This window comes from Aegilops tauschii, chromosome 4 (assembly GCF_002575655.3).
Source record: "Aegilops tauschii subsp. strangulata cultivar AL8/78 chromosome 4, Aet v6.0, whole genome shotgun sequence".
Lineage (NCBI taxonomy): Eukaryota > Viridiplantae > Streptophyta > Magnoliopsida > Poales > Poaceae > Aegilops > Aegilops tauschii.
The window spans coordinates 147,082,324-147,095,527 of NC_053038.3; the positions used below are offsets into that span (position 1 = coordinate 147,082,324).

A 13,204-nucleotide genomic window follows, 5' to 3' on the forward strand; every position below is an offset into this window, starting at 1 on the left:
TCATTTACTCAACTAAAATTCAAATATATGGAACTTATTTTTGACCAGTAAAAAGGCATGCTGAACACAAAGGATAATTCTCATGTCTGCTTTGAAAACCCACACAAGATAGAATCGAATTAAGAATCCGCACAAGATAGAATCGAATTAAGAAGCAAAACCATAGAGAAATAGACCTAAAATGTACAATTTCCTATACTTACTAATCCATGACTATCTTCTGCCAAATTTGCAGTGAAACATGTTCGTAACTTTAATACCTCTTAGAAAAAAGAAAGAGAAAACAGGCTATTCAGTGCCAAGCCTTTGGAATAATATAAAGGAATCATCTAATGAACTGATGGTTATAAAAAATTTTGAGAGCACATACTGAACTGTGGAATCACCTACTGAACTGAACTGATGGTTATACATCATACCAAATTCTAGATCAGATCATCAATAACACCAGAGGAAAAATCTTATAATCTTGCTTCAAATAACACCATCCACTGAATTTTACATTTTTACTAACCCAAACAATGTAAGTGTAGAAGGCAAAACGTTATTTCTGAATTTAAACATTTTTACATGCTATACATTAGGATCTGGATATAAAGAGAGGAAATATATATCATGAGATGGAGTAGTGGAGCGGAGCACCTGCATCAGCGATCAATCTATGGTAGGCAAGTGAATGATGCAGTGCCGCGTCTGCTGTTCACTTCAGTGGTGTCAAAGGGAAGTCGTGGCCAAACGAGGGAGATGCCCTTGACGGTCGTCCATCCCCTGGGAGCGCCCCTGTTCAATGCTTGCTGTGTCAAACAGTCAAGGAAGAGGTCGCTCCTAGTAATCTTGCACGCAAACAGGGTGCCAAACATTCTATAAATCAGACAGGGTAACTTGTTAGTATATCAACAAAGAAACTAATGATGCTACACCAAATCTGCCCTATTGTAGCATACGTGCAAGGTTACACAGTTACACCCGTGAAAACGTGAAAGGCTCCACAAAACATTGGAAGTTACAAAATTAGCAGGGCATATAGAACCGTGCTTTACATTGTCTGAGAGAACAGAACAGCCACACATCTTTTAAGTCATATCACAATCAGATTGGAAAGAGAGTAGCTTGCTAGTTCCAAAGCCTCCTTCAGTACCATCGTTGTACTATTATTTAGTAAAGCTCCTTAATACAAACTATCCTAACAGAACATCTCATCATTGTATGCATATATGCACATAAATTAGAAAAATAATATTAAAGGAGATGTGTAATATGTCCTAATATAATAAGGTGGATTGGCATGTACGGCGAACAAACCTGTGATGTCCCTCCAAGACATCTCTGCCCACAACATTCTTGGTGCTTTTTCCAGTGGCATGAATAAACTATGTGTAGACATGCATAAATTATTATCAACATTGAACCGTCAGCATGTAAAAATACATAGCAATAACCCATTGGCAATAACAAGTACAGCCTTGATCCTGAGCCCATAGTTATTTAGCACCACCAACACTTTTTTAAGAAAAGAAAAAATCACCAGGGGATCCGAATTTCACAAAAAGCTTAGAAGTATTTTCCTATCTTCTATATTCTGCTGCTGAAACAAAGCAAAGGAATCTTAGATATGTAAATTAGCACAAAGGATAGTAAATAAATCAAACAAAAAATTCCACATTCCACTAGACAACACTATGTTATGCAGTATTCATTCTAAAAGGCCACTGCTCTAAATTCTATAAGAGCACAACATCTTACAGAGGCAACCGGTGAGATGAGGAGCGTGGCAGAAACATGCTGAATATGCATGAATGGACTTCAAAATTAGAGGCATACATGTAAAAACAGACATTGGAATTCCCAAGTGACCATTATTAACATTCGGGAACTATTTGTGTCAATGGAACTAATCATCAAGAAATGACATGAAAAGAAATTGTAGGTTCATCCCAAATAATTAATAAGCTCGAATGTAATGCGCAATGCACGGCTGAACTAAAACAAGGCCAAAAAATAATTATTATGAGCTCATTAAAAGTGGACATCAACGAAACATCAATATATCTGTCGATCTCATGTCTTTGAATGGCAATTAACCAGATCATCCAATGACCAATATTTTCATATTTGTCTATTTTTTTGGCAGATTACATTATATCAAAATATACAAATATATCAAAACTTCAGGCATAATAGTCTTGAACAACTATCCAACTACACCGCTGTATAAGGATAATCATAATGCACACACCACAACAGGGACTTTTTTCCTTGACATTTGCATACAAAGTTACAGAACAAGCTCTTGAAATGGTTGTGACTAAATTACTCAAAAGATGTCAACAAAGTAAGATAATATATATTATAAGACTATTATACATGCTAACTATGCACATTTTTTGTTGTTATAAATAAATGGTATACTTGTGACTCTCCGTTAATCGCCTAGCTCCATGGATGCATTCCCAAAGATATAAGCCATCTCCTTAGCTTTTAGCATACCTCGAGTATTGTGACGCTAATGGTCGAACATTCAAATTAAACTTTAACAACGCCGTATCCTATGCATCCAGCTGGGTTGCGTATCCCTGCATCCGCAGCCCATAAGTAATGGAAATATTGACAAAATGAGAATTAGAAACATAGAGTAGAAATTCACCTGCGCTCAATGGGTCTAGGTTCATTGCCCTGAGACTGATTGTCGCAGCAAGTTTCACAAGCTCTTAACTCTCCGCTCGCTCCTTCCACTGGCTCTGATGTAAGACATGAAATAGTATAAATTGATGTCGCTCATTGTGGTTGAAATAAAGAACTTGTCCTTTAAATTCAGTAAAATGCACCTGATTTATATGATGGTGTTCTCTTTTGGAAAAATAATTAATGGGGTAGTGAGCAATAGTACAGGGAGGGTGATGATCATTTACAAACAATCATGCTAATTGAAACACTTCTTATCCCAATCAAACTGAAACGAATAATTAGAGGAAAAGAAGGAGCAAAACTTTGCCCTGAATTCGCACTAAAAGAAACCAGACTTGATACAAGAGTATAATCTAAGAGAAGAAACAGAATATGACATCAGCAGTCAAAGGAACTATTTTTGCTTTTTAAGTTAAATCTATTAATCATGCCGATCATCTATCATGCATCACTCATGTAGCACGACGATGTAACAGGAACATAATTAGTACATCGCTTTTGGCCTTTTGCAGCATTAACATGTGCACGGAAAATGAACAAGCTGGCATGTGCCCTGCAAAATTTCTCTGACCGTTGTCACAAACAGAGCGCATCTAGCCTGTCTGCTACTTGCCTTGCAAACATAACCTGATGCTCTAGCTCTATGACCGTGTCAAGCACGACCCTATTTTGACAATTGTGTAAGGAAGAATCAGGAACTATGTAGTACACAAATCAAAAGTCCACATTATCTCTTCTTATCAAAAACAGGGAACACAAATGAATCTTCAATCTAGGAGAACAATCCCGAATCAGCGACCCAATCAGAGGATCAGAGCAATGAAACGATCAGAGAGGAAGGCACTCACCAGAAAATGAGCGTCGTGCCGCCGAGGTTTAGGGGTGACCGCCTGCCGCTTGGCATGGCGCAGCTTGCATGAGGGGTGGAGAGAGGCCAGATCCAGCGAAGGGAAGCAGGGCGTGGCCCGATCGCACCATGGTGCCTACCGCCACCGCTGATTGGCGGATTCCTCGCCACCACCAGAAGCAGCCACTCGCGGCGCCATCCCGGGCGTGGAATTCTGGCCGCCTCCTGTGCGGCATCCTCCACACTGCGCAGCATAGACTGCATGACTGGGGGCAGTTCCGGCGGCGTAGGAAGCGTGGTCGGGGCAGAAGGCGTTGCGTAGGGATGTGATGCCATGAACGCGAGGTGAGGGTCGTGTCTTCTCCGGCATACTCGGCGGTGGCGGCGTACCTAGAAGCGGAGGATGCGTCCTTTTCGATCTGGGCTAGAGAAAAAGGGTGAGTGAAAGGCCGGTGCTAGGCGTAGGTCGGATGATTTTCTCAATTTATAAACCGCGTTCGCGTCCGTCCGATCGAACAACCCTGGTCTGTCCGATCTCTGAGCTGAACCACGCGCACGCTCCCACCTCCGCCCCGCGAGCCGTTGCAGCTGACGGCCTGTTGCAATGAAACTTTGACCGATCCCCACCTGTGACCGCAGATCGCGGGCGCTTCCCTCCACCAGGGATAGGTCGCGATCTACTACGACGACCGGCGGCCGCCTCCCCTTCCCTCCACCTCTTCCCCACCCCAACCCCACCCCCCACCCCCTGCCCGCGATGGCGCACCACATCGTCAGAGACATGGCCTACTCCGCCATAGGTGGTAGCTCCGGCGAGGGTTCGGCTGTTCCCCGGCGGACGACTTCAGCTCCGGCGAGCGCCTTCGATCTCAGGCGACAAAGTTCTGCTATGCGCATGTACCGAGATCCTCCCATTGTTTTCTCTGATGCTCCTCCGGCTGGATCCGCTGCAAATTGGGTGAGCTTCCCCTGCTGCCAAATCCTCTGAAATCCTCCACTTGTTTATGTGCTGCATTGACATTTGCCAGTTATGCTCATTGGATGTTGCTATGCTAATTGGTTTTAATTCACAAAAAGTAGAAAAAACAAAAATGTTTGAAACTACACATTGTGTTGCTTTGGTTCAGTTCAGTAACAAGAAAAAAAAAGGTTGTGTAAAATTGGAAAAGGTTACTTTCAGTGACCCTGAATGTTGCTTTGATTCAGAGAATGCAACAGCACTGCATGTTTGCTTGCTTTAAATTCAGAGGATGTAAGACTACTGAATGTTTGCTTTGCTTTAGATTTCAGATATTGCAAAAAAATGTTGAAAATTCAGCTTCAGAAAAATATTTTTGCTGCTGAAAATAGCAAAAAACAGTAGTAGATTAGAGACCTTATGCATGTTATAGTGGTGTTAGTCTATGGATTTCAGCAAGCACAAAAACTCTATGATGAAAAAAATGTTATTTGAAGTTGATAAAAAAGTTATGCAGCACCAAAACATGTCGTAAAATGTACTACTACAGTACTACCTATAGATCTTATAAACATGCTGCAATGAAAAAATATACTACTGATATACATGTTGATGTTTCATCTATAAAAATGTTTCTATTGCAAAGAAATGTTGACCTCAAATACTGTTCAACTGCTACTGATGGTGTTGTTCTACTGTTGTTGCAATGATGTAGCATACCGAAGATGGGGCGGCAAATGAGGAGAGTTTTGTTCAGCAACCTTTCACAAGTCATGGTGGTGGGGATTCAGATGGTGTCCTAAACACTCACGGTGGAATGCATGATGCAGATGAGGATGATGATATTTCATCTCAGCCACTTCTGCCCTATGTTGGCATGGAATTTGACTCAATTGAAGATGCCCAAAAGTTCTATAATGACTACGCATTTGGAACGGGTTTTGGCTCACGCATAGCTTCCTCAAAAAACAGCCAGAAGAAAGGTCCACAACAACTTATCAAGAGGGTCTTCCAATGTGTGCATACTGGCAAACCGGAGACTACATGTGAGACAAGCAGCCACTCAGAAGGAATTGCAGCAGGGGGAAGCTCATCAAGCAAGCAGGCCGGGGTTGAAATGGATGTGACAGTCAAGCGTCAGAGGAATCGGATTACGCGTTATGATTGCAAAGCTCATATGATTGTTGGCTTCAGGGGCAATAAGTGGGTTGTTACCTACTTTGTTGCACAGCATACACACCCTTTGATGCAGCATGAGGAGATTGTGAGGTTCTACCGCTCACACCGCAAAATTCCAGAAGAAGATTACCAACTACTGATGACAATGCATGATGTAAACTTGTCAACTACAAATTGCATGGGAATGCTTGGAATGGTCCATGGCGGAGACCGGAGGAAACTGCCATATGTGAAGAGGGATGTTTCAAATGCGCGTTCCAAGCTGCGACAAAATCAGTCATTCCAGGACATGGATATGACGGTTGCTTACTTTAAGAGGCGTCAAGCTGAGAATGCTCAATTCTACTACAGAAGTTGACAAAGAAACAAACGAAGTGACAGCTCTGTTTTGGGTGGATGGAAGGACAAGAGGATTGTACCCAAAGTACAAAGATTGTGTGTTCTTTGACACAACATTTTGCACAAATCGGTACAATCTGCCTTTCGCTCCTATTGTTGGTGTGAACAACCACTTGCAAACCGTGCTGCCAGGTTGTGCCTTGGTGCCAAATGAACAAATAGAAACTTTCAAGTGGGTGTTTCAACATTGGATGATTGCAATGAATAATGAGCACCTGTTGCACCTAATGACTGACCAGGACAAGGCAATGGAAACAGCAATAAAAGATGTCTTCCCAAACACAGTGCATTGGTGCTGCAAATGGCACGTCCAGCGAAAAGCAAGGGAAAAGTTGGGTAGGATCCTGAGCATGGATGAAAATTTTGAGCAGGTTTTCTATGGGGTTATCAATGATTCGGAGACGGTGGATGAGTTCGAGGAGAATTGGCAGCATATGCTGCATTGCTTTGACTTGGTTGACAACAGACATCTAAGCAACATGTGGCGTAAGCGAGAGACCTGGGCTCCAGCATACTTCCGAAAGAACTTCTTCCCATTTACAAGCACTACAGGGCGGTCTGAGGGTCTCAACTCCTACTTCAAGACATTTGTCAACCCTCAAGACTCTGTCTGGAGATTTGTACAACAATATGAGGTGCTTCAAGAAACAATGTTGGACCGTGAAGACAATCAAGCTTTCATAGGCCACGCAACAACTGCACCACTTTACTCAAGGTATGTGTGTGCTTTGTAGAGAGAAAAAGTTAGAACAGGGAACTTGAAAAACTCAAAATCATTGACCTTTTCATTGCAACATTCAGGTACAACTTTGAGCGCCAAGCAGTTCACTTCTATACCCGAAGCGTGTTTCTCAAGTTTTAAAAAGAGGTCATGGCATCAATAGGCTTCATCATGAACCTGGCCCCTGCTCTTGACAATGCAAGCGTGAGGTTTGAGCTGCACTCAAATTACTTTGAGAACCCCCGAATATTTTCAGTGAATGTTGTGTTGGCAGAGGAGAAGTTTGAATGCAGCTGCAACTGTTTTGAGATGAATGGGATTATTTGTGCACACATCATAAGGGTAATGGTGCATCTCAATGTCCAAAAAATTCCACAAAGATACATGCTAGAGAGGTGGTCAGAAGCTGCGACAACGGCAATGAGCGGTGGTGGATGTCTCCTAGATTTTGGGCACCCTGCAACCAACACTCTCAAGTACAATGCCTTGTGCAGAAAGTATACATGGTTGGCTTCACAAGCTTGCAGCAACGATCTTGCCTACAAAATAATGAATGATGCAGCTCACCAACTTGAGCCCCTCATAGCTGCAGCAAAGCAAGGGGCGCTCCCAGAACAACAGGAAGCAAATCAGCGGCAAGCAATGCAACAGCAACAACAAACCCCCGAGCCAACCACTGTGCCGCAACCTGATGGCGATGCCATGCTTCATAACCCCGCACGTGTTCCAAAAAAAGGGCGTTCGACTGAAAAATCAAAGAGGAGAAAGACTCTGCTTGAGCAACGAGAAGATGCACATAAGAATAAAGCTAAGAAAGATGAAAAGAAGCAAACCAAGCCCAGAGGAAAACCTGGACCAAAGAAGAAAGCACCTCCTTGCTCGTACTGCAACGAAGAAGGTCACGGTGTCCAAACATGCCAGTACTTGAAGGCTGCAATGGGGGTCAAAAAATGTCCCTACTGTGAAGAGCAAGGTCATGCTGTGCAAGAATGTCCCTACCTAAAAGCTGCAATGAAGACAGATGCTAGCATGGCTAGAGCAACAAAGCTTAGGCTGTGATCAACTTCGACCAGAAAAAGAAAAAGAAAACTCTCTTGCTACTACACATTTGTAATATTGGTTACATAGATTAGTTTGTTGACAAAGAGAATGGTGCAATTTACATTAGAGGACAAAAAGTAGTTATTTCATCATGCATTGAGTTGTGCCTGATATAATGTTCTTCTTTTTCTGAAATTACAATTCCCCCTGTTGCTTATGATATTGTTGCTAGCTCATTGTACTTCCACCATTGTAGCTTTTATTTTCAAAGGTTTCCTTGGGACAACAATGCATGATGTTGTTGCTGGCTACTTAAACATACAAGTACATTGAAGCATCCTGTTTTAAAAACTTTTCCATAAAAAACACACTGGAGAAACTGCAGCAAAAACTTTTGACATGCCCGTTGCCACATAGAAAGGATATTGCATTACATTTCCTTTTGTTTTAGTGAGATTGAAAAGTTATGAAGATGAAGAGAAACAATAGCCCGACAATCGCCCCAACCCCACCCTATTGTTGCGATTATTCAACTTTGCACACGATTACATGTGTGAGTACAGTGTATTGACTTTCATTGATGATGTCGAACTTCACTGTAATTACTAAATCCATATAAAAAAGATGGTATATATATATGATTAATAGAGATACTAGCAGATACACTATAACTACTTGTGAGAAAAAAAAGATCTCAAGCCAGGTACGGTCAAAGTATATCAACAATCTTCTTGAAAAGGCAAGTAAAAAACAAATAATCCTTGCATAAGCTGACAAACAATCTTGAATAGGCTTCACAAAAACAAATCCTTGCATACAGTCACACACTGAAACATTCATGTGCTTCATTCAGAGTTGCATTGTGAAAAAAGTTCAGTTGAGCTGGCTAGAAGAACAAGCTCTCAACTACACTCGAGCTGGCTACAAGAACATGCTCCCAACTACACTCTAGCTACCTACAAAAACTCGCGTCAGCAGTACTAGGCCACCGCCGCCACGACTCCTCCTGTTGCAGAAGCTCGAAAACCCCCATCTAACGCTGAAGAAGCAGCTTCAGCTGATGCGCGGGGTCCAACTTGTTGCTTGGGTGTCTCAACAGATCTGCTCCAATGCGTTTCCGAAGGTTTGGGATGTAATCCTAGGAAGCAATAAGACAGGAAACAAGTAAAAATTTAGTCATGAAACAGATCCCAATCAAGTTGAGAAGAATTACACAAAAAAATATGGTTTGCTATCTAAAGAAAATACCTCGCCAAATGACAGCATAACAAGGCCATCCCAATTCTCCACGTATAAAATACTATAGTAGCCACAGTTATAGCTGAAAAAAATAGAAGGTATATAGTTATGAAATGCAAAAGCAGCTTTAGGTGAAAAAAGAGAAAAATGTCTCTAAATGCAAAATAAACACATATTCTGCTGGGACAAAAATGCTTACTAAGTTTTTTGTTGAGGGTAATCAAGTGGGGTGAATAGCGAGTAAGACTCGAGATTGTGCTTAAAAAGTGGCTCCCTCATTGCAACACTCTTGATGTTTGCGACCTGATCAAACCCGATAGAACATGGACAAACAAAATGCATAAGTGTGCGGTGTGGAAAAGAAAAAAGAAGGAAAAGATTTGTTGCGCCAAACTCCAACAGGAGCATTACCACATTCTTAGTGATCCTGTCCATCTCAAAAAGGTCTTCCGAGTTCCTAATGGAGTCAAAGATATTGAACTCCTTTTGGGTGATGTTAACAACTACTACTGCCCAGTGCTTTTGTGTACAACCATGAAGAATAGCTGCAATGCATCAAAACAAAGCAGAACCAGAAAATCCATTTAGAAAAAAATGTAAAAAAATAGAAAAAGAATGCAAGATGGAACAAGATAAGAACTTACCAGGTCAGATTTTGAAATGTGATTTTGTAAGCAAGCATTCTTGAATTCTTTTTCGCACACCTTCGGATCAAACACATCTGGCTCAGCACTGAGTTTCAACTGATGGAGAAAAGCACAAATCAAAACAAATATTAGAGGGCAGACCACAACTATATGATAAATCAAAAAAGCATTGAAACAATAGATAGAAAAAAAAGAGATTTGAACACTGACACTCATCAACACTGAGAAAACAAATTTTTTTGGCTTCTTCTTCTTCACTGACTGATCATAGTTGAATGTCTTCAGGTATAAGGTCATGACCTCATTGTCAATCTCCGCTCTTGGCGTTAGAGATGCATGAAAATTCTCGAGAGATATATGGAAGCCATCTATTTCAATGAAGTCGGGCCTGCAAAAGAAAATTTGTGTTGATTTTAGATAAAAACAGCAAGAGATATGCTCACATATCAAACTCTTTCATCTATGGAAACACAAAAAAAAAGATTTCAGGCAAAAATGAGTAATAGAAAAGCATCATCATATGACTCACAGAAGCTCGTTTTTCTTTGGTTTTCTTGTCTTGTATCTAGTCATTACATACTGATGGTGTAAGGCATCACCGTGTGCATCAACCTTAATCTTCTTCATCGTTGGCACATTGTCTGGGGAGACAGCCACCCTTTTCTTCTTTGACTGTTTACCAAGACTGTTGGACTCACCCCTGACCGCAACATTCGCCTCGGTTGTCTCGTGCAAATCCACTACTACTGCACAACATTGCAACAACACAAAAAACAGAAAGAAAAATGAGAATGCAAAAAGGAAACGCACTGAGAGAACTCTTAGATAAAAAGGAGCTTGTGTTCTGAAGCAAGAAAAAACCTTGAGGTCCATCGGAGGAAGCGTTTTTGAATGAGATGGGGGACACATCAAACATAGGCCCCGGAATGTCGTTTGCCCTAGGGAGCTTTGGAGCTGTGTCAAATGTTCCAGTTGGGAGGTTGCTAGGTGTCGTGGAATTGTCACGGCAGATGTCCTCGTGCAAGGACTTAGTCGTGGAGCCATCGCAGCTAGGAAGCTTAAAGGGGTTAAACGGGACAAAGGACACGAGGATTATACTGGTTCGGCCCCTTACGGTGAAGGTAAAGCCTACGTCCAGTTGAGGTGGTATTACTTAGGGTTTCGATGACTAGGAGCTAAACCGCTCTGCTTGGCTATCGATCTGATGTTGCTTGTCCTGAACCGCCGACGGGTCGTCCCTTTATATAGAGAGGTTGACGCCCAGCGACTCTTAGAGTCCCAGCCGGCTTATAACAGTGTCCGGCTCGGACTCTTAACTATTCTTTCCTTACACTACAAGTCTTGCCATAACGGTGGTCTATCACTACGGGCCTTAAGCCGCCTCCGGGTCTTAAGCCCATTACTGAACCGCCATCCTCAGCTTGGCACTAGGCTTCACGTGATGATCATTATGACGTAACCCGGCCCCTCCTGGGTGGGTGACTCTAATGGTTATATCCTCAACATTAGGCCCCAGATTGATTTGAACCATTCATGTCAATCTTCAATACCTTTAAGGGAAAATCTTTCGGCTTCTGCTTGTGCGAAGGTTATAACCCGCCGTGACGTCATCTTCTGGATTCTTGGTAACCCGCCATGACGTCATTTTCCATTAAATTCATTTTTTATTCTGCCATATCCCAACGGATCTTATCTTAATGACCATCCCGAGAATCGAGGCGTTTCTGCAGCAAGATAATCATGTCTTCAGCCTCCTCGTTTTTCGCGCCCATTTACCAGCCGTCCCTTATAAATAGGCCCGACCCATAAGCCTTCATCACTCTTCTCGATCCATCATCTTCCTCCTCTGACGCCCCAGAGCCCGAGCTCCGCCGCCGCCACCGCGCCCTTCGTCTTCATCAACCTCGGCCGCTGCATCACCCTGAGTCGGTCCAAAGAAACGGCGCCGACCTCCGCTGCTCATCGGCACCAGTAAATCTTTGCTACCCCGTACAGTAAATTCGCATTAGGGTTCCATGTTTCTTCCCTGTTCTTCGTAGTTTCATCTCGGTTTCTTCATAGTTCCTCCACCGAGGTTCCTTTTGATCCGAAAATGGTACAAAATTCCTGCGGTAGTAGTTTCTCACCCATTTTTTATGCTAGCAGATCCCTCTTGCCCGCAAAAAGACCTCATTTAGAGCTTATGAACTTCTCTGTATCAATTTTTAGGTCTAGAATTTTTTTCTTTCTGGACGATCGTTTGATCCAAAATAATCCCTGCAATCTGTGAAACTTGTTTGTGCAACACTTTGACAAAAAAAACTGCATCTGTTAGCCATGGCGGCTCATATCGCCGGCTTAAAAGAGGCCATGCATTGTGAAATTTCCGGCTCATTCATAATAGAGTTTTAAATAACTTGAATTACTTATGATATCCACAGCGGCTTAGATAACCCGACACAATTAGCCATATATCATTAGGCCCCTTCATAAGCCGCCATCTTGAATACTGAACTGAAATCTTCCTCCGGCTTAAATTTGAACCGGAAATTTTCTTTTGTCATAGGCTTCCATCTTTCACAATGCCGCCCAAGGCTCCCAAAGCGCCCATTACGTGCAACTGGGTGAGATCCAACGTTACTGATAGCACCTTAGATGATTTCGTAAAAACGGGTTACCTGCCTAAGAAGGAGGTCATGTCCTACCGAGCTCTTGACCCGTCCGAAGAGAGACCTCAACCAAAAGATGGAGAGGTTGTTATATTTGCTGATCACATGAGCCGGGGTTTTGCACCTCCTGGCTCAAAATTCTTCAGAGATGTTCTGCACTTTTTCGATCTACGACCTCAAGACATTGGACCCAATTCCGTGTCGAACATTTGTAACTTTCAAGTGTTCTGTGAGGTGTACCTTGGAGAAGAGCCCAGCCTACTGCTCTTTAGGGAGCTGTTTTATCTGAACCGCCAGAATGAGTGTGCCAACGGGCCTAGCTTGCAACTTGGCGGAATTTCAATCCAACGACGGAGAGATTGTCTCTTTCCTTATGCTGAGCCGCCAAGCCACCCAAAAGATTGGAACCAGACATGGTTCTACTGCCAGGACACTTCTCCGGCTGACGAGAACCCTCTGCCCAGCTTTCGCGCCCTGCGTCTGGAATCAAATCACCCCTTGCCAGACAAATTATCTCAAGCTGAACATCAACCACTTACACCCACCATCAACAAAATCAAAGCTCTTCTGGGGAACGGCTTAAATGGTATTGATCTGGTCCGGGTCTGGGTTGCCTGGCGGGTGATTCCTTTAAGCCGCCGCCCCAGCTTGATGTGTGAATACATAGGCCGGAAAGATGACCCTCTACGGCACAGTCCCGATGACTTACCTGAAGACGTTATTGATGATACAACCAAGTCGCTTCTAAACGAGAGCCTGGCAGATTGTGGGAGAGTGGGCTTAAGCCCTTTCTGCAAGACTAACCCGGATCCTGCGGTAAACCATCGACCTGAATGCTTC

At 42.8% G+C, this 13,204-nt stretch overlaps 2 protein-coding genes and 1 long non-coding RNA gene across 3 annotated transcripts; 1 reads left to right on the forward strand and 2 right to left on the reverse strand.

The window, feature by feature from the left end:
* Nucleotides 1–442: 442 nt before the first annotated feature.
* On the reverse strand, nt 443–3,983 carry LOC109771823 (uncharacterized). Its single transcript, XR_005753866.2, has 3 exons — nt 3,534–3,983; nt 2,645–2,738; nt 443–2,573 (listed from the first exon to the last, which is right to left on the reverse strand). It is a non-coding gene; the product is annotated as an uncharacterized lncRNA (long non-coding RNA).
* Nucleotides 3,984–6,295: 2,312 nt separating this feature from the next.
* On the forward strand, nt 6,296–6,930 carry LOC141021711 (protein FAR1-RELATED SEQUENCE 5-like). Its single transcript, XM_073497567.1, has 2 exons — nt 6,296–6,783; nt 6,870–6,930. The coding sequence occupies exons 1-2, from the start codon at nt 6,296–6,298 to the stop codon at nt 6,928–6,930; spliced, it is 549 nt and encodes a 182-aa protein (XP_073353668.1).
* A 528-nt stretch (nt 6,931–7,458) lies between these two features.
* Nucleotides 7,459–10,191, reverse strand: LOC120962837 (uncharacterized). The gene is made up of 5 exons (XM_040386900.3): nt 9,927–10,191; nt 9,481–9,812; nt 9,269–9,372; nt 9,079–9,151; nt 7,459–8,968 (listed from the first exon to the last, which is right to left on the reverse strand). Exons 2-5 carry the CDS (start codon nt 9,502–9,504, stop codon nt 8,864–8,866), a joined length of 306 nt encoding a protein of 101 aa, XP_040242834.1. The 5' UTR covers nt 9,505–9,812; nt 9,927–10,191; the 3' UTR covers nt 7,459–8,863.
* Nucleotides 10,192–13,204: the final 3,013 nt, after the last annotated feature.